Source organism: Asparagus officinalis, chromosome 7 (genome assembly GCF_001876935.1).
Source record: "Asparagus officinalis chromosome 7, Aspof.V1, whole genome shotgun sequence".
Classification (NCBI taxonomy): domain Eukaryota; kingdom Viridiplantae; phylum Streptophyta; class Magnoliopsida; order Asparagales; family Asparagaceae; genus Asparagus; species Asparagus officinalis.
The window spans coordinates 13,132,686-13,158,893 of record NC_033800.1 but is presented as its reverse complement, the minus strand read 5'-3'; the positions used below and the strand labels follow the sequence as shown (position 1 = coordinate 13,158,893).

The 26,208-nt window shown below is 38.3% G+C and overlaps 1 protein-coding gene across 1 annotated transcript; it reads left to right on the top strand.

Moving 5' to 3' along the window:
• Window positions 1,882–8,541, top strand: LOC109850800 (probable inactive purple acid phosphatase 27). The gene is made up of 12 exons (XM_020420868.1): window positions 1,882–2,089; window positions 2,179–2,270; window positions 2,928–3,000; window positions 4,230–4,352; window positions 4,496–4,588; window positions 5,037–5,166; window positions 5,629–5,710; window positions 5,799–5,931; window positions 6,019–6,224; window positions 6,317–6,442; window positions 7,054–7,363; window positions 8,183–8,541. Exons 1-12 carry the CDS (start codon window positions 1,904–1,906, stop codon window positions 8,486–8,488), a joined length of 1,860 nt encoding a protein of 619 aa, XP_020276457.1. The 5' UTR covers window positions 1,882–1,903; the 3' UTR covers window positions 8,489–8,541.

Sequence of the window (26,208 nt, the reverse complement as noted above, 5' to 3'; positions counted from 1 at the left end):
GCAATTAACTAATAAAATGAGATTAACAAAAAAATAAAGAGGGAATGAAACCTTCGTCGGTATGAACAGACTCGACGTGAGAGACCTGGAAATGGTGCGACGACGTACTGGCTGACAACGACGGCGGTGAATCTGAGTGACGACGACTGCGGTGAATTGAGCGATGACGACGTGTGCGACGGGACGAGGTGATGTGATGACTCGTGGGTAGGCGGCTAGAGGGGAGGTGAAGAGTTGGGTTTCGACAGGGAATATGGTAGGAGGCGGTGTCCTGTTGTGGGGGAAAAGGGCAGGGGTTCGGCCTCTGCGCTGGCTGCTCGCGAGAAGAAGAGTGGGGGGTAATCGATGGGTAGTAGGATGGTGGGGTTCAGGGCTACTCGGATAGGGGAAAGTGAGGATGGGGAGGCGCGGCTGGAAGTGAGTGAAGGCTGTAGTGAAGGAGGAGTTGGGCGATGGACTGGTAGTCGGGCGTGGAGAAGAAAGTAGGGGAGAGTGTTGGAGTCGGCGGCTGTTTTGAGGAACGACGGGAGACAGAGGAATGGAGGCGCGACAGGAGAGAAGGGGAAGCAGCTGATGGTGTTACGGCTGCGGGAAGACGAGCAGTGAAGGGCAGGGAGGAGGAGGTGGTGCTGGCTTTGCTGGTCGGAAAAGAAGAGAGTAGGGGAGGGGGGTAACGCTGATGTGGCTGGCCGTCTAAAGATAGCAGAGGTGCGGCGGCAAAGGAAAAGAGGAGAGTTGACAGGTGGTGCATTTGTAGGAGGAGATGGTCTGCTTGTTGTCTTGGGAGTGACGGAGAGATGGAGTGGGATGGCGCTGGAAAAAGGAGAGAAAGAACGAGAGATTGTAGCTAGGGTTTCACACCCATGAGGTTTCACACACTCATTAATTCAATTAGCCACAATTTTCTTCGTTCAATAATCCATTAGCCAAATCTGAATTGCAGTAGTGTTTAAATAGAAAAGCAAAAATACAGATCTGGGAAAATCCCTCAAATCACTCAATTGCCAAAACTGATAACTACTAAATATAAACCTAATTTAAAATTCAAATCTAAACTACTAAAATTAAATTACAATTCAAAATTCAAATTTCAAAATTAAGATAAGAAAGTCAACTAATCAAATATGAAAATTGCCATTTCTTGTCCTTATCAATTATGCATTTATGTTATTTACTATTGAACCTTATTTAAGAAAATAATAAATATAAACTATGACAAACTAGTGGTGGCGCTCTACTGCTAGTCATATGAGAGCAATTAACCTCATCACTCATATTTTTTAATAACTCTTTTTTTAAATAAAGTGACAACTCATATTTAGCATCTTTATGTATACAAGGAGAATTAGAACGAGGGGCGCAGTTCATTTTTCTAAATGAGATATCAGAAAATGGATTATTGATAAATCCATCTAATCTGTAACCATAGGAGGATTTTATTATGGAAAAAACCGCCTTACTCCATATTAATTACCAGAAGGAAGCTATACAAAAATAAATAAAAAAATAAATATAAATAAATAAATAAATAAAATAATAATAATAATAATAAAATATTAGAAAAGAGAGAGCAAATTTCATGATACGGAGAGGTATACAAGATATAGTGCGAACCAAAAATCCATCAAGTTTTCTTGAATAATGGACAATTTCTATAGGATTAATTGCGTACTCATGAGATAAGCAGAATATTTTAGTGGCATATTCAAATATTCTAACCCCACGTACATAATCAGCAACTAACTAAAGTCCTTACTATATTTAAAATTCCCTCTTAGCTACGTGATTAATTGGAATATTAATTGATTCCTCTCTCTTTTCAAATCCATCGTCCCTCTCTTCTCTACTTCTATATAAACACCCCCCTCATCTATTTTTTATTTTCTTTTCATCAAAAAAAGATATGATGTTATCTTCTTCTCTTTGGATATTCTCTTTTATTTCTCTGTCACTTCCCCTGATCAGTACAGTCACCGCCGGTGATCACACCGGAGTTCAGCCTCTATCGCGGGTTCGGGTCCATGCCGTGACTTTCGCCTTAGATGAATCCGCATCCGTTAATGCTTTGCCTGCTCTCCTTGGCATGCATGTATATAATATTATTGATATATTCCTTTTACATTTTTTGGTTTTTGTTTTGAGTTGTTTATTATGGTTTGTTGATAATTTTTTGTGCAGGGAGAACATATTGAGTGGTTGAATGTGGAGATTAGGAGCCCAAAGCCATCGGCAGATGATTGGGTCGGAGTTTTTTCACCCGCAAAATTCAAGTAATATGATTTAATAAATTTTGTCACAAATTATTTCACTTAACTATTGATTATCATGATTTTTTTCTCTCCTTAAGAATCTCTTCTGACCTCTTGAAATTTAAATTAGGGTAATATCAGAACACCCCTCTAAGCTTGGACAATTGTCGAAACGGCCCCTTCAAAATACAAACCCCCCCACCACACCCCACCACACACACTCACACAAAATATAGGGATTATCACAAAACCCCACTTTAACTGCAAGATTTTATCAGAAACACCTCTTTAACTTTAAGATTTTATTAGAAGCCCCCCTAATTTAGATGGGTTTTCGATAAAAATCTCAAAGATAAAAGGGGGTTTTCTGTAACCGCTGAACTTAAGGGGGGTTTTCTGATATTTTAAAAGTTAAGGGGATCTTCCGATAATCGTCCAAAAGGGTGGTTTTTAGATAATCATCCAAAGTTAACGAGGGTCTTAGAGAATTAGCTAGTAAATACTTAATTAGTGGAATTTCTTTTTAGTGATTTTGTGAGCACAAGAAATTTGAAAAGGGAAAAGAGAAGTCTTCTTAGGGTTCTAGTAGTTTGTTTAATTCTTAAACTGACATATTTTTTTTTATATAAATTGATAAATAAATTGTGTTTTTCTAATCAAATTGTGTTGTAATCTCAGCTCATCTACTTGTCCTCCGGAGTTTGGAAACAATAAAGAACAAGCTCCATTGATATGTTCGTCCCCAATAAAGGCTAGTGCATTTTTATCTTTAGAAAATATTATACTTGCTTTAGCGTTATAAAATGGAAAAAAATTTCTTACTGTGGAAATATCTTGATTTATGAATATTATGAGAATTTTACTTCGAATCATTAAGTCCACCAAATTTTATTTTTTTATTTTTTTCTGAGATAAAAAAAAAATAAAAACTGAGACAGAAGATCTAAACCCTTGTCAATTTCAACCAAAGATTGACATGACGCCAAATGACTTTTGAGTCTGTTTAATTTTCCAAGTCCGAGGTACGTTTTAGAATTCAGAAGTCGTCGTTCTTTGACAAATCCAACGTAAGAGTATCCATTTGTTTGAGTAAGTACAAGGGAATCTTCTATAATAAATAAATCTCATTGAAATACTTCTATAATAAATTAATTGAATAACAAACAAAACTAGAGGTGCTTTTAAGAAAAAACTATATTATGTTTTTAAACAAAAACTATATTATGTCCCTTTGATGCAATTTGGATCATTTCTGTCTCGTGGATAAAAGCAAAAAATCCTTTACATATGCTATGAAGAACTATTAAAAAATAGAAATGTTTAAACATTTTTCTCACTTTTACTATGAAAAGGTAGAAGATACCAACTTTCATTTAAAGGAAAAAAGCTAAAGCAAAAGAAAAAGAAAGAATTTCTTTAAAGGGGTGGGAAACCACCACAGAATATAGTGGGTTTCTCAGAGAATCACCACAAAATTTTTATTTTTCATAGCTCCGCCATGAATGTGCATCTCTAACAAAGTGCCACCAAGTCCTAATTTTACCCCTATTTTATTAAATAAAAGTATGAAATAACATAAATGCTCATCATGAAAATTTTTTGGAGGGGACGAGTGAGGAGTGTTTGGAAGGAAATTAAAACTTTTAAGGGAGTTAACAAAATTGTGAAGATAAATAATGTGTTTTGTTGAATGAGAAAATATAACAATATATTGCCGGGTCCCACCATGAGGGTACCTTAGAAATTTAGCTTGTTATTTAACATATTGTGGATGGAAATTTTGATTTGATGACGTGTTGTTAAGGACTTTCGTTTTCACGGTGGTTTTATGAAAATTAAAATTTTGTGGTGGTTTTTCGAAAAACCACCCCATTTTGCATGATTTCATATAAAAACCCTTCTTTAAATAACTGCCACTTTCCTTAATTACCTCGCCTTTAAATTCAATACTAATTTTATTACGGTCGATGATATTTGCAGTATCATTATGCAAATTATTCAAGTCCAGACTATGCGAAGACTGGAAAAGCAATATTGAGGTTCCAATTAATCAATCAGAGATCAGACTTCTCCTTTGCACTCTTTTCTGGTGGAATTTCTAGTGTACGTATCTACCAATTAATCATTATATTTTCCCTTTTCTGAATTACATAATATAGTTTTATTTTTATGCTTGGTTACATTCTATTAACATTGTAAATTATAACTTATTAACTTAATCTTTTGTTAATAATATTGATTTGCAGCCAAAACTCATTGCAGTCTCAAACACAGTCTCCTTCGCAAATCCAAGAGCACCAGTATATCCAAGATTGGCCCAAGGGAAATCTTGGGATGAAGTAAGTACATAGAATTACAAATTTTATGACCACTTTTCTTCTAAACTTTCATCTGGTAATTTTCGCTTCCCTCTCCTCTCTTCATGCATTTGGCATTACTCCACGTTAATTTGTTTAGAATTATTCATTTTTGTAGAAAAGACCTGAACCTTGGATTCATTATTAGTAAGACTAGTTGTGATATATGAAAATGGTAAATTGCAGATAACCCCCTCGTTTACACCTTTAGTTAGCACTTACTCACCCTACAACTAATTTATTTGCATGAGGAGACAGGCGTTGTTTTGCAAGTAGTTTTTTCTGTAACGGTGATTGCATTTGAAGAATTACCCAAAAAAAATTTATTTTTATAATTCAATGGGATGTAAGATTCTTTTTAATCTTTTTTAGTATTTGATCATGCTAATTAAAGCTTGATATTTCTTTAAATTTGTTTTTGACTTTGTAGATGACTGTAACTTGGACAAGTGGATATGATATTGATGAGGCAGCCCCCTTTGTAGAATGGGGACCAAAGAATGGACCCAAAACTCGCTCTCCAGCTGGAACTTTAACATTCAGTCGCAACGATATGTGTGGTATTAATCTCTGATATAATTCCTTCTCTTAACTTTAGTCAACATAAATATTATAAAAAATAAAAAATTGAATGATGCAAACTGGGTTCATAAATATGTAAACATCCAAGAAAACTCGTTCCTGAAAGCTAGCTGTTAAGAGTGAGGAGGTCTACATTTGTAAGAAATCCATAATTGGACGCCACAGAATAGAGTGGCACTACAGGCACACCCTCAACCACACCTTGGGGTACACCGCCTCTCTCAGCTACAGTGCACGGGGCCCACTTTAGATTTTTTTAAAAAATCTAAAGTGGGCCCCGTGCACTGTAGCTGAGAGAGGCGGTGTGCCTGTAGTGTTTTCCTACAGAATAACACTCTGACTGTTTTTGAACCGAAACATAGGAAAATACATTTAAAAATGTGGAAAGAGAGTTTTTTTTTATTTCCTGATATTAAATCTTTTCTGATTCTTTTATGTAGGATCACCGGCTCGTACGTTTGGATGGAGACATCCTGGTTACATACATACCAGCTTCTTGAAAGACCTGTGGCCTAATTCTGTGTAAATTCTCAATACCTTCATTTTTTCCAATTACATAATTTATAATTTTCAAAATATAATCTTTTTCAAAATTTTGCAAATGATTTAGGTATACTTACAAGCTCGGTCATCAATTATTCGACGGAACATATGTTTGGAGCAAACTCTACACCTTCAAAGCATCCCCTTATCCGGGACAAAACTCATTGCAAAAAGTCATAATTTTCGGCGATATGGGAAAGGTATAACAATATCTTTTTTCAAATTTTTTTTCCACTCATATGAATCACATGAAATCACTAATCAGCCAAAAAATTAATTGTTTTCAGGCAGAGAGGGATGGCTCAAATGAATACAGTAATTATCAGCCAGGCTCACTGAACACGACAGATCAGTTGATAAAAGATTTGGACAACATTGATATTGTTTTTCATAATGGAGATATTACATATGCTAATGGATACATATCTCAATGGGATCAGTTCACTTCACAAGTTGAGCCTATTGCATCTACTGTCCCTTATATGATCACAAGGTCAGTTTCAGACTAATATTTTTTTCATGAATTTTTGAAAATTTTGAGGTGTCTCTTGGAATGTTAATTTATGGGTTTTTATTTTGGTGCAGTGGAAATCATGAGAGAGATTGGCCAGGCTCAGGATCCTTTTATAATACTACAGACTCTGGAGGGGAATGTGGTGTGCTGGCTGAGACTATGTTCTATGTCCCAGCTGAGAACAGAGCAAAATTTTGGTATGTAAAGTTTTCGGTTGTATGCAAACGCACAATTTTGTACCGTGATGGAAAAAAAAATTAATTCAATAATAATTTTGTGCAGACTAGATAAATCAGTACCCTTATAAGCATTTGTGTTCCATGTGAAAATTTTAAAACTGGCACTTGGGTATACCTTTTGTTATGGAAATATGGAAATATTCCCCGGAATAATCCAAATTGACACTCATATATTAATTTTATAACATTATAATCTTTGATGTTTGTTGAATTTACTGTCAAACCTATATGAATATATTTTACTTCAAGCCTATCTCAATTCTATTTGGAAACAGAATGTTCTATTTTAAAATAGAATGGGGACATGATCAACAGTATTCAACAAACATTAAGGGCAAAAAGTTGCTATAAACTTTGTATTATGTGAAAATCGCAAGCGAACAATCAAATGGATATTCTGACATCTACATAATGGAAGTGTACTGACGTGTTAATTTTAAAATGTTTTTCTGTCGAGAACACGTGAGGGTATATATGTCTGAAATAGGGTAGGCTGTAAATTAGTTAAGTGCTTAATTAGCCTTGTAAGGTAGCAAACTGTAATTTGAACTTCAATTCAAATTTTACAGGTACGCTACAGATTACGGCATGTTCAGGTTCTGCATAGCCGACACTGAGCATGACTGGAGGGAAGGAACTGAACAATACCGTTTCATTGAGCAATGCTTGGCATCAGTAGACAGAAGAAAGCAACCGTGGTTGATATTTTTGGCCCATCGAGTTCTCGGCTACTCTTCTTCGAGTTTTTACGCGCAGGAGGGATCTTTTGAGGAGCCCATGGGAAGAGAGAGCCTTCAGAAGCTCTGGCAGAAGTATAGAGTGGATATTGCTTTTTATGGGCATGTCCATAACTATGAGAGGTCCTGCCCAATTTATGAGGTAATGATTAATAACAGGGTTAGTTTCAGATGGACGCGTTGAGCTATGCTCAATTGCCGATAGACCCCCAGTATTATTTGTTCAAGTGCAGATAGACAACCCCTCCCCTCAAGAATTTTTCTTTACTACACGGATCTATTCGCACAAATAAAACTACAGGGTGTCTATCCACACTTGCGATATTATTACGGGGTGTCCATTTGCAGTTAACCCTTAATAACACCTCATAAGAAAGAATACATAGGTACTTCTATTCTTTCTATATGGAATTATTTTTACGTAAGTTTAAAACGTAATAAAACTAATAATATTACACATGCTACTAAAGCACACACGCACACAAACTGGAGTTTGTGTGCCTCTCCACAGTCTTGATTGGTGTATCATTGATGTGTTACACATCCAAGTCAACACGTGATTTCAATATGCAAATGACCTGAGTGGTGGTTTAGATTTAAGCTACATCAACTAAACGCTAATCCATGAACGCTCAAACAACAAGGTAAATTGCAGATAACCCTTTTTATCTATACCTTCAATAACACTTATCATCCTTTGACTAATTTAGTACCACGTACCGTCTATGGATTCACATTTTGAGAATTTTTTTTTTTATGTATAGCTCCCTCTCTTTATCACTCCAGAGGTGGGTGTTAAGCAATACTGAAATAGTTGAGGAATAATACGAGCTACTGAAGATATAGATGAGGGGTGTTATCTGCAATTTACCCTACCCAAAATATATGTGTACCTTTCTCATCCCTTCAGAAACTACATATCACAATTGTCTTTGTCTCTAACATTTTTCCATAAATGCAGAACCAGTGTGTGAGTACTGAGAAATCCCACTACACCGGAACGATGAACGGAACTATCCACGTGGTCGCCGGAGGTGGAGGCAGCCATCTTTCTGACTTCACCACCTTGCAAACACGATGGTCTCTTTATAGAGACTCTAACTATGGTTTCGTAAAGCTAACAGCCTTCAATCACTCATCCCTCCTTTTTGAGTATAAGAGGAGTAATGATGGCAAAGTGCATGATTCCTTCACAATCTCTAGAGACTATAGAGATGTATTGGCTTGCGTACATGATAGTTGCTCTCCGACTACAATGGCTTCTTAGAAATGAGAGAACTGCTATATATGTAAATGAAAATTTTCGTTTTTATGTTGTTATTCTTTTTTCTCATTGACCCAGAGAGCTGTTAGTTTTTCTGAAAAATATGATGGTAAATGGGTATATATATATGTGAGGATGTATCAATTCAAAATACATGACAACTCCAAAAACTTTCTTTATTCACTGTAAGATATTTTGATTATGGGATAATTGCTTGGAGCAAGCAATTTTCAAAAGGTTATGCACTCCCCACCCCCAACTAGAGTCAAACCCATTTAAGCTATTTGACCCAAGTTTTCATGCTAAAACACTCCTAGCCAAACATTGTATAAAGTCTCTATACTATATTTCAAAGTATTGCCCAATTTACCCTTTTGTAGAGTGTCAGAGTGTCAAAATTTTTTGTCTCATTAGGCAGTCTCTCATTACATTGTCCAGTAAAAAATGATGAGTTTAAGAGAAGAGATAAGAATGACATTAATGGCTAGGAGAGATTTTTTGGAGGGAAATGAAATATTGGAGGGAAACATACTAAGTTCCCTCCAAATAATGTCCCCATATCAAGGTAATATTTTCTTCCCTCTCTAGATTCTACTCGACAACCTTCAATAACCAAAATGCTCTTAACTCTTTCCTCTTAACTTCTCCAACAACCAAAATGAAAGAATCTTTAATATGTGTGATTTTGCTAAACACTAATGCAATCCTCATTAAAGTCAATTCTACAACAAGTGTAACCGACTAGAAGATGCATGCTATAGAGAATTTAAAGTATAGTATGAAAGTTTATTGATAAGTTACTCTCTCGAGAAGTTTCCCAATGTCTCGTTTAAGCTTCTAAAAGATATAGATATTCTCAACATGATAGATTATCATCGTTCAATGGGGTTAAATATGATAATCATGACTGTTAGTGAAAGAGATGAAGAATCCATGCATGCCATAGGGACAGAAACAAGAACAAAAACAAAGTTTAAGTAAGTATTCAAAAGATTATTTTCAGATTCTGTATACACGTTATAATGAGAACTGTGATGTTTACGTCTTATATGTGATCTATAGATATTGCACGTGACATATCGACTTTATTTGTGACGTATACAAGTCAACAGTTATTTGTAATTGCCACATGTGACTTATATGTATGTTATATTTAACTTGCAGTCTTCTTACTGTAAACTCGTAGTCATCAGAGCATATCCAGGAATCATAGAGGATCCCAAATGATAATCCTCAAGGAGAGTATGTATGGATAATAGATGACATAATAAGTGACTCGATAGGAATCTCGGCATGATGGTGGTACGAGGCAATTACTGAAAAAGGGCAACAATTTAAAAACGTAAAAGAAGATAGAATAACTTTTATATACTACTCGATAGCTAAGAATTTCTCTTTAAATATGTTAACAATGAGCCAAGACACATTCGTGCTAATTACATGTTCACAAAAGAAACAAAATGCTCGTGGTTGCTTTACGCTCCACCATTGAGCCATGTGTCAGCCTTTGCTATAAAAAATTAGTTTCTCAAAATACTTGTGGGCAACATAGCAGTACAGCTAGTCATTCTAGAGCATCGAGAAGGTGAATTGCGAGTATGCTACAATCAATTATGAAGAGCCATTCATCTATCACACCAACTGATATTAAAAAGGAATTACACTCTCAATACGGTTTAAAAGTTAGTTATTCTAAAGCTTGGCATGCTAAAGAGATGACAAAAGACCAAATATTTGGTTGAACAAGACATTCATATGGTTTACTACCCTGGTTAGTCCATTATTTTGTTAACCTTAAATATGATCCATTAACCTTAAATATAACATTTCGGAATGTTATGTGACGTATAAGTATAATATGTGATGTTTAGATGTATAAGTATAATATGTGATGTTTAGATGTCATACGTGATATTTAGGTTTTATATATGAGCTTTCGACCTTAAATGTGACAGTATGATATCATATGTGACATTTTGGTCTTAAATTGACTTTTAGACCTTATAAGTGACATTCACGTCTTACATGTGATAGTTAGAACTTATTCATCATTTAACAAGTTATTTATACTTTTAATCATCAATTAAAGGTACCAAATAAAGGTGATGGAAACAAACCCAAGCATTGTTGTCATCATTGAACAAGAAGAAAGATGATTCAAGCATTTATTTGTGTCCTATAATGCATGCATACAGGGGTTTCTCAAGGGATGTAGGTCATTGCTCTTTGCATGTGACATTATGCTTTTATATGCGACCCTTGTCTATCATGTGTGACCTTTACTAGTGGCATGTGACATTACTCTATTGATTGTGACTTTTATCTGTATCTTGTGATAATTTGCTGTTCCTTGTGACATTTCTTGGTTGTATGTGACACATTGCGATACTTTGTGATAGTGAAATTTTGTTTGATACATATGATATTTATTTAGATATATAGTCATATCACTTTTATAGGCTGTCTAAAAAAGATAGCTGATTCCCCATCAAACACCGATGATGGAAGTTCCAATCTAACGACTTCCAGAAGGCTATCTTTAGCAACACTCCGACAGAAAGAGATTACAAATCGACGATCTCTTCAAACCAAGACGTGGAACTCCTCCCTGCGTACCATCATCAAGACACAACACCAATTCAATCACCTACCGCGGCAAACACAAATGCAGCTTCTTATGTGAGATGATTGATCTTGATGGCTGCGACAACAACATGACTAATATTATATTAGCAACTATCAGAGGTGCTGATGAGCAGTGTAATGATATTCGACACACTGAAGAGCACATGGTTAAACCATGCAAAGAAATCTTAGTGGAGATCGTGACCTGCAGTTGATAGAGCGTTATTAAGATGCCTCAATTGTTACAAATGGCCTGAATAAGACCTTCTCTACTGGTCATTGGTGTCATCCATATATAAAGACATAGAAGCTCAAATGCAGCTCCAATCGCTGCCAATCATAGCTCGAACGCGGCTTCAGCGGCTCTCAAACGCAGCTCCAATCGCTGCCAATCACAGCTCAAACGCAGCTCATCATCGTTGCCCAACGCAGCTCATCATCGCTGCCCAACGCAGCTCATCATCGCTGCCCAACGCAGCTCATCGTTGCTGCCCAACACAGCTCATCATCGCTGCCCAACGCAGCTCATCATCGCTGCCCAACGCAGCTCATCATCGCTGCTCAACGCAGCTCCAACCGACGTCGAACGCAGCTCTATACTGCTGCCAAATGCACCTTCAAACATCGAAGAACGCAGCTCAATATCGCTGCAGAACGCACCTCCAGATGCTGCGTTCAAACACAGAATTTAGGCCAGAACGCATGTCAAAGTTCTGACCTGTTCAAACACGATCCAGGCAGTTTCGAAAACTGCTCTTCACCCACGATTTGAGGAATGGCTTACGTGGGTTGTTACACCCGATCAATGGGGTAACTAAGCCCCCATTTAGGAGCGGATTATGGGGGTAGTTACACCCCTAATCCCCCTATAAATATCAACAAACTCAACAGAGTTAGCATCTCTCTTTTTGGATTGCTTAGATCGGATTTTTGATAATCAGATCGAGGGACGGATTTTTGGAGATTGGATTTTGATTACTTGGAGAGGATCTTTCGATCAGATTTCCTAGAATCAGAAAAGGAGGATTGACTCCTTACACAGTCTGGGAAATCAACAAACGGAGAAGCTCTAAACCGTCGATATTTGGCTTATTAACCGAATTATTTTCGGTTTGAACAACTCTATTACTAGAGTTTATTCTGAATCACGAAACTCATCAAGAGTTATCAACCAGACAAGACTGTTGTTCCAGTGAGCATAGATATTCGGATCGTCAACGAGAAGCAAACTCGACGCAAGCATTCGAGGGAGGCATCTCATCGCCACCGTGAAGAACCCAGAATTAAACAAAGGAGAGAATCCAGATCATTCTCTTCTCTTTTGTAATCGGAAATCCAATTGTAATCGAGAGTTGAGAGATTTGTAAACATTCTTTTTCTAAACAGTTAGAAAGAATAAAAATCAAATACAGTTCTTTCATTATTTTCTTATTTGCAAATTTTCCACCAAACAAAAGATGGCGACTCCGCTGGGGACTGCTTCTCTTTTTTCCTCTGACGAGAAGTGGTGGCGGCAATCCGAGCGTTCACCTCACTGGAACAACCGTCAAATCTCTTGGTTGTGTGAGTTTGACCAAGCCAAGTACGAGGAGGCTCTCTCCTCTGGATCGGCTTAGCCCTGCAAGGCTAGGCGAGATACCTGTCAGAACTCTTATAGATGGTTTTATTACTGCCTGAGATGAATGCCAAAGAAAACACTCTCCTTTGGCAGAAGCCTCAACTTTCTCTGGCAAATCTGAAGATCGCCATGCTCATTTCGACAACGATGTACTTGGTTGTAAAAGGCCTATGACAGAGAAAGACACGATCAACGCCGACGACGCATGCTGCTAAAGCTTTGAAACAAGCCAAGAAAAACGCCGCTCGAAGACGGAGAAGATCCATCCGACGAGCACATCTCTGAGAAAATCAATCCTTGATCCGACGCAAGGATTGCATTTCCGAAGCTCTGCCCAAGCATTGCGTTCATACTCCAGAACACACACTTCGAGGTAACGAATCCAATTATGAACCTCGGGTGATTCAACTTAAACGCGACCCTCAGTGGTGCGTTGTCCAATCAAAACACAGCCCTGCTAAGGGAAAACAGACGCCTCATGAGTGCGTCCAAACAAAACAAGACCTTAAGGGGTCTGTTTCATCGACTAAACGCAGGCCAAGGCCTGGTGTTTATAAATCACAACGCGACCCTCGCACTCCGCTTCCCGAATACGATGTGGTCCGCCAAGTTAAAAAGGATCGAAGTGGACTCAAGATTCACGTCCACCAAGAACTAGTCTCGCCCCCTCAGAAACAAAGGGTCATATCTCCGATGAAGAGTCAATCTTAAAGCCCCGACTTGCGAGAGTTACTCTCTAGAAGAAAACCAATACAACAGGCGAATCATTCCTGCCATTGTGAGAGGATTATTTCAGCAGTCCTCTCCGAGTGCCAATGTTGCGCACCTGAACCCCGACAATCGGTGTTCGACAGATTGGCGGATGTCGTCAGACCTACCAAGAGACGACGCCATCATAAGAAGAAAGATTCTATAAGGAAATCATTTTGAGGTAAAGAAATTTATTATTAATTTAAAGGTTTATTTTTGAATGTGTGATTTCTGTTTTAATTATGTGATATGCCATGATATCGTTGCACATGATTGGTTGTACTTATTGTTTGCTATTGTGTTTGAGAACCCCTAGCAGTTCATGACTTAGTGACCTCGTACGTCATGAACAGACTTAGTGACATGTGTGAGTGTGTTGATTGAGTTTAGGTGGTAAACCCGAGTTAATAGAGATTATGGTTGATTTAGAAAATACAAGAGAGTTGGGATGGGAAAGTCCATGTTCATGTGATCGGATAAGACTGTTGATGTATCTTCCAGGCCTCCCCATGATCCAGTGTAGCTTGGGGTTGGTTTGTTGGGTCAAAGTGGAGCCGGTGTAGCCACTTTGGTCCGTGAGCTTGATATTCACCTGATTCTTGCTTGAGTTCGAACCAGGCCGGAGTCGGATTGCGTGTAGCCCTCTGACCGATCCAGTGTAGCGGCGTATTGGGTGCATGTAGAGGATTTGTGAACAGTCAGTTATCCGGTGATATGAGTGTTGACTCTATATGAGGTGTGGACCAGTGAGTTGTGATAGGATGGCCCGTTGTTTTCTTTTCATACATAGATCGGGATTAATATTTAATTATCTACAAATTGAGACATATGGTATATACATAAGGGTTTCCTTGTTTGGATTATTTCGCTCGACGTACTACGTCTCGAATTGTAGATTTTAAGTATTAATTCCATCTATTGTATGATCTTGTGATTTGGATGATTAGACTGATCGCTAGCTGCATGATCTCGTTACCTGATCGATTTTGGATGCTTTATGTCTATCGTGTTTTAGTAGTGAATTTGTATGTTGATTTTGTTGGATTTCCAGTTGCACGTTTTTTTGTTATTTCTGTTATCGTATCATTTCTCGCTTTGGATTTTCGTTTGTTCTATTTTCTTTGTGGGGTCGGGTCTTGCCGTGCACCATACACCTGACGTACACCTGTTTTCTCTGGTGTACGTCAGACTTAGAGGAAGAACAGGTCCAGCCGGGAGATCGCCAGGATTGCAGACGTAGCAGAAGAAGAAGCCGAAGCTTAGTCATTCCTTTCAGTTTGTTTTGTAGCACTTTCATTCCCTTTTGTTCATTGTATTTTTATATTCTTCAGTATTTCATTCAGATAGTTTTGTATAAGGGCACGTTTGACCTGTAATATTATGTCTGGGATGAATATTCATTGTGATATGTATTATTTTATTCTGTGTTATTCATTATATTCTTGCTGATTGTGATCAGGGACCTGTGCCTTTGCATTGTAATATTTCCAGACGCTTAGCGTATTAGGTTGAGGAGAAATATTCATTTTATTTATTCTCCTTAATCTAATACGTCGCGGGCTTGTTCATGTTTCGGTTCCCGTGTATTTTGGGAAGCGGGGCGTGACAATCCATCAAATTAGCTGAGTCATTTGAAGGCTTTCATATTGATTATGTACCACGTGCCAAAAATACACACGCAGATGCATTAACAGCACTTGCAGCTACTCTGACTCAACCACCGGGTACGAGTCAACATATCACTATTGCAAGTTGATGACTCTTTCGACCGAAGTATGCTCTGAAAGTCAACGCAACTCACCAAACTACAGGTCAACTCGATCCGAGGGATTGACGTTTTCTAATCATTAACTACGTATTATACGGCATACTCCTCGAAGATATCAAAGAACGATAATCTGTTCACAAACATGCTCCAATATTCTACTATGACTCGATGATAAAGACACTGTATCATAGGTCGTATGACGACATGCTATTACAATGCCTGTCAACCAAAGAAGCGCAAGAAGCTCTGAAGAAGGCCCATGATGGTACCTACGGAGCTCACTAGCCCAGACCTAAGATTTGGGGTCACTTGCAAAGAATGAGATTGTAGGTAAATAAAATTATCTTTATCCCTAACAGAGAAATCCAGAAGTTCGCATGCAAGAACATTACCAAAAATAGTAAAAAAACGGACAAAAACGTTGATATCTCTCAAACCGAAGGGAATTTGGCCAAACGGATGGTAACAAACTGAACTTTGGTTGGTTTGGTTGGCCTCATCTCATCGAGATAGTCAATTTTTATATATAATTTATTTAATTCTGACTTACAGTTTGAAAGTTATGACTCGTTCTTTGCAGCAAGTTATGTTCCTCGACGCCTGAACTTCACCTGCAAGACTAGGGTTCACCTGAACCAAGCCAAGTCTACTTGTTCGCCTGAACATTCAAGGCAAGTCCACCTGATAACGTGACTTTGCCTGAATCAAATAAGCAAAGCCAAGTTCACCTGAATACTTGACTCTGCGGACAAGGCCAAGTTCGCCTAAACATTGAGCTTCACCTGAATGAAGTTAAGCTCACCTAAACGTTTAACTTAAGAAGCTCGCCTGCATGAGCCAAGCTCACCTGAATGCTTGAAGTTTGCCTAAATTGATTGAAGCTCACCTGATAGATTCGCCTATGAGGTTCGACCGCATACTCCAACCTCGCTTGCATGAGCCAAGATCACCTGAACGCTTGAGGCTCACCTGAATTGATTGAAGCTCGCCTGATAGCTTTGCCTACGAGGTTCACCCGCATACTCCAATCTCGTCTGCATGATCCAAGCTCACCTCAATGCTTGAAGCTCATTTGAATTAATTGAAGCTCACCTAATAGCTTTACCTACGAGGTTTGCCCGCATACTCCAACCTCGCCTGCATGTGCCAAGCTCGTCTGCAAGCTTGTCAGGCTCACCAACCTCACCTGCAAGCTTGCCTAAACTCGCCTGAATTGCCAAGCTATCCTACATAGCTTGACCAAGTCAGCCACTAAAGCTTGAAACATGGAAATGGTTGTGCCCATTTTCCACGTTTTGAGGGGTTGGTTACTAGCCATTCTCCTGTATAAATAGCCATTGATGGCTACAGGGAAGGCATTGATGGGAGGGCCAGAAAAGAGAGGAAATTTGCGGAGGCAATGAGACAAACCTAGCATCTTGTGCACTTAGCTCTCAGATATCCTAGCTTGGGTATTCAAACTCCGATAAAGCTTCTACTACGCGACGAAGCTTATTAGTATTTTTGTTCGAATCCTCAGGAGAAGAGGACTGAACTTTGAGATCTCAGCATACTCAGCCTACAAGCAATCAAGCACATGTTCGACCTTCTAACTCATCCAACCAAACTTCTACCACACGCTGAAGTTTGTCGGTAACATTGTTCGAATCATCAAAAGGAAGCAAACTCGACACGAGCATCGAGGGAAGCATCCTATCACCCCAAAGAACCACGTTAAACAAAGAGAGATCGAATCAATTCTCTCTGCTTCTATGTAAAAGCGATTTTGATTTGTAATAAACAATTCAATTAATACAAAATTTGAGATCTTATTTCACGACAAACAGAGATACTACTGGCCCAAGATGATCAACGATGCTTTTGCTTTTGCTTATGTAAAACGTTGCCATGAATATCAGATTCACGCTAATTATATGCTTCAACTGTCTGAAGACCTGCATTCGACAATGACTTCATGGTCATTTGAGATATGGGGGATGGATATCATTGGACCAATATCTCCGCCATCAGCAAAAGGTCATCACTTCATACTAGCGATAACCGATTACTTCTCCAAATGAGCTGAAGCTATTCCCATGAGAGAAGTTAAAACCAGCGATGTGGTCAAATTCATAAAGCATCATATCATCTATAGATACAACGTCCTAAGACACATCATTCATGACAACGGATCACAATTTGTTAGTCGTGCATTTACCCGGTTCTGTGACAAATTCAGAATTCATAACCTAACATCCACTGCCTACAATCCATAGGCAAATAGACTAGCTAAAGTTTTCAACAAGATGATTGTTAAGACCCGAACTAAGCTGGCGTCCGCTAGTAAATGTGATTGAGACGAGAAGTTTGGTGAAAGCATATGGGCGTACCGCACTACGGTCCGCACCCTAACTAGCACCGTGCCTTACTCATTGGTATACGGATATGAAGATGTATTACCTCTGGAAATCTAGATTCCGTCACTACGCATCGCACTTGCTATAGTGATGACATCTGATGCAAGTCATCGATGCCATCTCAAAGAATTAGAGGTGTTAGATGAAAAGCAGCTTGAAGCTCAACAACATATCAAGTTCTATTAAGCCCGAATATACAGAGCTTTTGACAAGAAAGTCAAACACCGATCTTTCACGGAAGGAGATTTGGTCCTTGCCGTTTGATGACTGATGATACTCAATTCCAAAAAAAAAGAAAAATTCTAATTCAAATGGGAAGGACCGTTTGTAATAGAAATAGTCTATTCGAATGGAGCATATCGTCTCGTCAAACCAAATGACGACAAGATCATGATGCCTATTAACGATAAATTTTTAAAGAAGTACTACCCATAGGCTTCTGAAGGAAATTGTGTGAAAGAAAATCAAGCAACATGTTAGCACAAGAAAGGATTTCATCCTTCAACTCTCACGAGGTCAATTAAGGTAATAATTTCATTCCTTATTTCCCTCCAAACTTTCCCGCCAATCCTCTTCAATAGGATGACGGACCCAAACAAAGCTGTCACATTAACAATCACCTCTGATAGCTGATTTCTTCCAAATTCCCTCACCAATTCTCGTCGACAGAATGGCGGATCTACACAAACTATCACGTTACTGATTACCTCTGATAGTTCAATCTCCTGCAAATGTTCCCACCAATCCTTTTTAACAGGATGGTAGATCCCCACAAAACTATCACGTTAATAACTACCTATGATAGTCAAGTCTGTCAAATAGTGACCTACCATGCGATGAGCCCCTACTTGTCACTTGATCAGGATAGCGTGCTACCATGCAATGATTCGCTATCTGATCCGCTCCTAACGTTCTATCTTCTTAGAACGATCGATGTTAGTGGTCTACCATGTGATGTGCTACTATTCTAATCACAGTCATAATACTCCCACATTACTGAATGACTTGATTACTTCCACACCATCATTCATACAAATAACATTGTTCGTTGATAGTGGCCTACCAAACGATGTGCCTTATTAACCCCCTTATTCTCGAATAGCGACCTACTAAGCGATGAGTCATTATTCAGATTCGAGATTATTGTTATATTAATGATATCATCACACTCTCGGTTGTTTGTATAAATGACCATTTATTTGAGTAGCGAACCTACCATGCAACAAGTCTTGCTCTCAAATTCACGAGCTAATTCATTACACTAAACGACACAGCCTAACCTGATTGTGACCAATCTATTACAATCCTGATAAATTATTAATCATATGTCCTAAATGGTTAAGGGTAGAGAAGAAATTTTAACGTCAAGTCTAAAAGAAACTTCTTGACAACTCACCATACTGAGGAAAATAGTATGGCTAGCCCAATTCAAATGGTAATTGGTAAAAAAAAAAAAATTAAATCGGTTAAGAATTAGGGATTTGCTAAAAATCCTAACTACCAGTCAACAGAGCAAATAAAATGAAAATTCACAAGATATTGGAAATGAGAATTCGATAAAAAACTAAGTTTATTCATAATGAGAAGTTTTTGTTACAAAATTCATTCAAAACAAAATAAAAAACTTCTCAACTGGGCTTCGATATCTTGTATGGCCTTGGCATGCTCTTTCTCCACCTCGCTAAGGATTTGTCAGCGAATATCTTCATCAGTAATCAATACGGTGTCTGCTAGCTGAACTCCTACTGCATTCAGAGCTCTGTCCTTCTCCTCCAGCTTGCCAAGAACCTATTGTTGCTGATTCTCGAGCCTTGCCAACTCGACTAGCACTTGTTCGTGAGCCTGCTCTTTTTCTGCCAAGAAAGCATGTCCCTCTGCTATAACGCACTTTGCCTTAGTTATGCAGTGTGCTAAGCCTGCTAAGACGAAGTTGGCTTTCCAGCATTCTTCTTCAATATGTGTGCCCTGTGCAGTAGCTCGCTCCACCTCCTCCTTTAATCGGGTTTCCTCAGACTTGGTCGCATTAAAAAGACGTTCTCACTCTTTTAAGGATGATTCAACCTTTTTAGAAGCTAAGCGGACGATGTTAGAGCTGTCAGAGTGGAGGGCGAGCAACTCCTGAACGTCTTTCTCCACCAGCCACACCCCCCCCCAGCCACAAGCACATTTGGTATGGAGAAGCTGCATTAGCACCAACCAGCTTGATTAAGTTTTCTAAATACATCTGCAAGACTTGTTTGCATTCATCAAAGGGGAAACTTTCATCCAACACCATTCTAACCCTATCCTGAAGAATGGACCAGAAGCTCTCAATGGCTCGATCCACGGCCCTCTTCCTCATACGTGCTGTCGGAGAAAGCAAAGCTTCATCTGTGGAAGGCGTGATTATAGGAGCTTGGGGTGGAGCGCTGGTGGCTACGAGGGTGTTTGGTAGAAAATTTGTAGTAAAAAGAATTAAAAAAAATTTGATTTGTATTCTCTCGATCCCGATTACAATTGAATTTTCTGATTACAAAAGAGAAGAGAATTGATCTAGATTCTCTCCTTTGTTTAATTCTGGGTTCTTCACGGTGGCGATAAGATGCCTCCCTCGAATGCTCACGTCGACTTTGCTTCTCGTTGACGATCCGAATGTCTTGTTTCACTAGAACGTGGCCTTCTCCTCACGATTTGACGTTGTGAAGAACTTGCAAACCAAGTTTTAGAACTCTGGACGAGTTGATAACTCTGAACGAGTTTGAAACTCTATGAAAGAGTTGATTTAACTGAAATCAGTTTATAGCCAAGGATGAAAGCTCTTTGTATCGAACGTTGCTGAAGGATGAACTTCGATCTCCCCCTTGCTGCCAAGCCGAAGGTCACCTCTTCGCTGCTAAGTTTAAGATCCAAAAACCCAGCCGAAAAAAAGCCCCAAACTCAGTTGAGTTTACTCATTTTTATAGGGAATTAAGAGGGTGTAACCACTCATTAAATCACTCCTAAGTGGGGTGTAACCGCCCCCAAATCGTGGGAAACGGTTTTAGAACCGTTCAGCTCATGTTGAATGAGTCAAACAAAGCCCAAGTTGGCGTTCAGGACCCTAACTCCGTATTTTAGACTGGAGACGCGGAGTTGGGCACCCGCTGGATATTAAAAAAACGTGAGGGTCGCCTGCTAGATGTTAAAAAATGCAAGGTCATCCGCATTTTGTTTGCTGAGGGTTGGAAACGCGGGGGTCGCCTGTGTTTCAAGAACTAAAACGCGAAGGTGAATTCCGCGTTTTAGAATGAGCTAATGACTTATAACTTCTTCTGTAGAGCGTTGTAAAGACCATTGTTGAGTGATCTTTGCCTTGTCTATCCTGGGGTGTGAAAGTTGTCAGATTATAACTTTTATCATTGGTGTTTGATAGGGGATCAGCTATCTATTGTGATTTTTAGACAACCTACAGAACCCCCTCCAAAGTTTTCGAAAGTTTGAAGTTGACTGGGACGAATATTCGGAATACTTTGGATCTCAACTCTGATCTTGGAGCTGTTGATTCATTATCGTAAAGGAATCGTTTTCTGCACTCGCTTCGAAGGCATCTTAGTTGAAGGAATTTGCTACGTAGGACCCGTGTGAAGGTATGCGTCATAATCCTGCTTCTGAAATACGGGGATAGACCCCTGCGTTTGGAACTTGAGACGCGGGTCTCACCCTTGCATTTTAAATTTAGAACCCGGGTGTGACCTCGGCGTTGTGGTTTTTGCGACGCGGGTCTAACCTCGGTGTTTTGACTTGAGACGCGGAGGTGGCTTTTCATGCATTTTTAACTAAGTCTTTGAGACTTGTCTTTAGCTCATCTGTTTCAAGTCTCGGCTCACATCTATTTGTTGGCCTTCTTATTTTGATGATGTTTAACAAACAATTTACTTCTAATATTGTTTGTCTAGTGTTTGTGTTTTTGTATTTATTCTAGGTAAACAACGAGTCGGAGGATGGATGGAATCGAGCATTCATGATCATATCAAATGGAGGTTGGCGGAATTGTGGAGTGAAGCCATACATTTCAAGTTGAAGATCCAAGTTCAAGCTTCATCCGCAAGTTTACTAAGTTGAGCTACAATGAAGATCAAGATCTAGCTTGGGTAATTTAGTTTAGGAGTTTATATTATGTGTGTTAGTACCTTAAGCTCAATATAATACACACACACACACATTTATTGGTTTCCATGTATATATATAGTTATATATATATACATATGTTTTGGTTTGATAGTTTTCAAGTTTTAATATGAAACAATTTAATATAATTAGAAAACATATATATTTTTCTTTTCATACTTATATGCATATATATGATTTCATCAATATCAACTTTATTTAGTTCAATGAAATCATGTTTTAGTGCATTATATGTGTTTTTTGATAAAATACTACATTCATTGTTTATAGACTTCATAACAATAGTTTACATCTTTCTTCAAGTCTATAAAATCATTTTGTAATATTTCAAAACATGGTTTAGCAAAAATGTCAAAATTCATATGTTTACATTTTCATGTTTTGGACTATTTTGTAAAATAATGATATTTCTCATTTGGGAAGTCCTTTTAGAAAACCAGTTTTTATAGCATGTGTATTATTATGTCTACAATCATTTCCCAAAGTTTCATAATTTTTGGAATTTATTTGATATTTTTAAACAGTGTTTTAAAATCAGCAAACTGTTTTTAAACCTAAAATTTTCATATATCAGTTCACGGTCGACCGCCACGGCCGACTGCGTCTTTGTTTTTCCCTCAGGATGCAACAGAAACTTTCATGGTTGACCGTCACGGTCGACCGTTAAGCTAAAAATTCCCACGGTCGACCGCCACGGTCAACCGTCGAACTCTCTGGAAATTTTCTGAGGTTCAAAAGTGCCTCGTGATCGACCGCGTGAATTTCACGGTCGATCACCGATACCCCAATGGCTATTTTTGGTACAGAATAGTATTCCTGGTTTTCTGGGAATTTTGTTGTTTTGTTTGGGGTTTTGGCTATTGGTTTCTCTTCCTATTTAAACCCCTCAACCCCTCTTCTATCAGGAACCAAGGAGAAAGTTTAAACAAGTTTAAGAGGGTTTTACAGTTTGTTTAGTTTATTTTTGGGGTTTGCTTTTATAAAGAGGAGCTTGCATCATCTGTTGAGGAGTTCATCTTCAATATCTTCTCATCCTCTCTTTGTGTTTATAGAGAAGTTTTCTAACTCCTTTCTCTAGTAATTTTATTATTGATTTTCATTATAGAGAAGTTTTCTAACTCCTTTCTCTAGTAATTTTATTATTGATTTTCATATTCTTATTATTGCTAATTTGTTATTTGAGTTAGATTGTATTTTCACTCATTGTTTACACACACCCACATGAGCTTATTGTATTTTCATACATAGTATATTTGGATTGGTGAGAGTTGTAATAATTGAGTGTGAGCTTTCATTGTGTTCTCATCCATATTAGAGAACAATCATTTATTGTATTTATGCTTATTGTGAGATACATTTTGTAATACACTTGTACACCGAGAGAAGTGTGTGGTGAGAGTCGGGGATCATCCCAAGAGGAGTGGCGTCGGTTGACGAACCTAGGGAGAGGTTATAACCGAGCACTTGAGGGAGACACGGCTAGGTCCAACACTTGTGAGGGTATAGAGTGGGTTTGCAAGAGTGTGAGTTGTAGAGTTTTCGGTTAGCTAGAAAGCCGAGTGTGTAGAAGTTTCGGCTTCCAAACCAGATTGTGATAGTGGATTTCTCTCCGGGAGTGAGGAGCGGAGACGTAGGATGGAAGGTCCGAACTCCGTAATCATTTGAGTGTGTTTGAGTTTGTCATTGGCGCATTTGCTTATGCATTTATCTTATATCGCCAATTGCCTATTACTCTTGTATATTTTACCCTATCATATTTGTAGTTTGATTATATCACCCTTGTGTTAATTATATATCCTTGCATATATCTTATAGTATATCTCATTGCTAGGATATTGTTCTTTGTTCATATTGCTCATCCTAGCTCATATATATTGTTGTATTTCATACTTGCTAGGATAACTTGTTAATTAATTTTAATTGGCATAAAATCAGATTAGATTAGCATAAGACCCTAATCACCCCCCTCTAGTGTCTAACACCATTAAGCTGATGGGCCTTCAAACATGCATAGGATTTTTGGCAAACCCTCAGCCATCAACGGATTTGATAAGCCTTTACTGACTACCGTTTGAGTTAGGCTAGCATGTGGATTATCTAAGTCCGTTCCACATGTAACGTTGTACTAAGAGAATGAACCCTCTTAGACTTGATGCTATGATTTTGAATACATAAACTTTGTCATTTTTACGGGAGCGAGATCTCTTGGAGGCCATCGCTGGAAGATGAAACGAAACTGCCGAGCAGTTTTTGGAATTAACGAGAAGAAGCTCGTTTCTAATTTCAAGAAGGAAGCCTAAGCGATTAAGGCCCTTGACAAGACCAATCAAGGCTATTTATATATATAATTACTATGGGTAGTATAGAGTCCCAAGACTCCCGCCCAAGGGAGGTCTCTTCGTCATCATTACGGCCGCTTCAGCTTCCTGTTAGACGCGGGACAAAGCCCTGCGTCCATACATGTAACGTTGTACTAAGAGAATGAACCCTCTTAGACTTGATGCTATGATTTTGAATACATAGACTTGGTCATTTTTACAGAAAAAGACTAACTGGCGACGCGTGTTAGGTGTAGACTTATCTCTAATTAGGGATCAAGATAAAGTCCCCCATACATGTGAGACATGGATTTTGGTGTCTTTTTCACGCCAAATGACTAACCGGTAATGCGTGTTAGGCGTAGGCTTATCTCTATTTAGGGATCGAGATAAAGTCCCCCATGCGTGTAATACATGGATTTTGGTGTTATTAATAACAACCTGCTACGATGTTGAATACGTAGACTTCGCTATTATTACGAGAATAGGCTACCCGACAGCATGTGTTAGATGCAGACTTATCTATAATTAGGGATCGAGATAAAGTCCCTCATGCGTGTAAGGCATGGATTCTGGTGTTATTAATAATAACCTGCTACGATATTGAATACGTAGACTTCGCCATTATTACGGGAATAGGCTACCTGACAGCATGTGTTAGATGCAGACTTACCTCTAATTAGGGATCGAGATAAAGTCCCCCATGCATGTGAGGCATGGATTTTGGTACTACGATGTTGAACACGTAGGCTTTGTCACTATTTCTTCCTGTATTATATTTTTACTTAAAACACTAAAAGAAAATTAGAAGTACCCGAGGTGTAGTATTAACTTGGCATGAATTTTCACTTAGAGAGAAATTTTCTTCACTATCACTAGGATAATTCTAGAAAATTCTTAATCCGCTGGGGATTTTATAATAAAAACTTGCTATTCTTGTTAAAAAAAGATTAACAAGTTCATTGGGGGGTTTGACTGTTAGAGGTGTGATGTTAACCTAACCGTATTTTATGAACCTATCGCTCTATTGAAGAGAGTCGATAAGTTGATTTGGTCGTCAGAGGTGTGATGTTAATTTGACAGGAATTTGTTGTGACCCGAGTAACTTTGTGGACTTATCATCCTATTAAAGAGGATTGATAAGTGGATTTTATCAGAGGTGTGATGTTAACTTGACAGGATTTTATTGCGATCGGAGCAACTTTATGGACTTATCATCCAATTGAAGAGGATTGTTAAGTGGATTTTGTCAGAGGTGTGATGTTAACTTGACAGGATTTTATTGCGATCGGAGCAACTTTATGGACTTATCATCCTATTGAAGAGGATTGATAAGTGGATTTTGTCAGAGGTGTGATATTAACGTAACAAGAATTTATGGACCTTTCGCTCTATTGAAGAGAGTCGATAAGTTAATTTTATCAGAGGTATGATATTAACTTGACAGGAAGAATATTACGATCAGGGTAATTTTGAGGACCTATCATCTTATTAAAGTGGATTGATAAGTGAGTTGTCAGAGGTGTGATATTAACGTGATAAGAGAATATGTACTTGTGACTTGCACAAGATTTTAGGAATTAGCGTCTAGCTAGAAAACTTGCTAGGTGAGTTTATCATCAGAAGCGATGAGTTTTGATACTTGTGATTTGAATAAGATTTTGAAGACTTAGTGTCTTGCTAGGGAAGATTGCGATTTGAGCAATTTTAAGGACTTATTATCCTATTGAAGAGGATTGATAAGAGAATTTAGAGGAAATAAACTATCAGAGGTGATCATTAACGTGATAGTTTTGGTAGACCCACCATCCTACTTGAAGAGGATTGGTGGGAGAATTTAGGAAAAATGAACTATCAGAGGTGTATTGTTAACTTAATAATTTTGGCAGATTTTATGGTTGACAGAGGTATTCTATTGAACGTGACAACTCAGAAAATTTATTATTCATAATCCAATAAACTACAAATAAACCAACCCCCAGTCTTGAACAAGTGCAGGGGAAAAAGGAGCAGACATGGCACATTGCCTAATGGGCCACTATCTAACGAGTTTGACTATCAGAGGTAACTGTTAACGTGATAGTTGTTAGACTCTCCATCCT

Excerpts from the sequence above, each read along its gene's own strand:
- LOC109850800 (XM_020420868.1), top strand. The coding sequence starts at position 1,904 with ATGATGTTATCTTCTTCTCTTTGGATATTCTCTTTTATTTCTCTGTCA. Across the intron at positions 3,001-4,229 it reads TATGTTCGTCCCCAATAAAG|TATCATTATGCAAATTATTC; the intron begins GCTAGTGCATTT and ends TGATATTTGCAG. Across the intron at positions 4,353-4,495 it reads TTTCTGGTGGAATTTCTAGT|CCAAAACTCATTGCAGTCTC; the intron begins GTACGTATCTAC and ends ATTGATTTGCAG.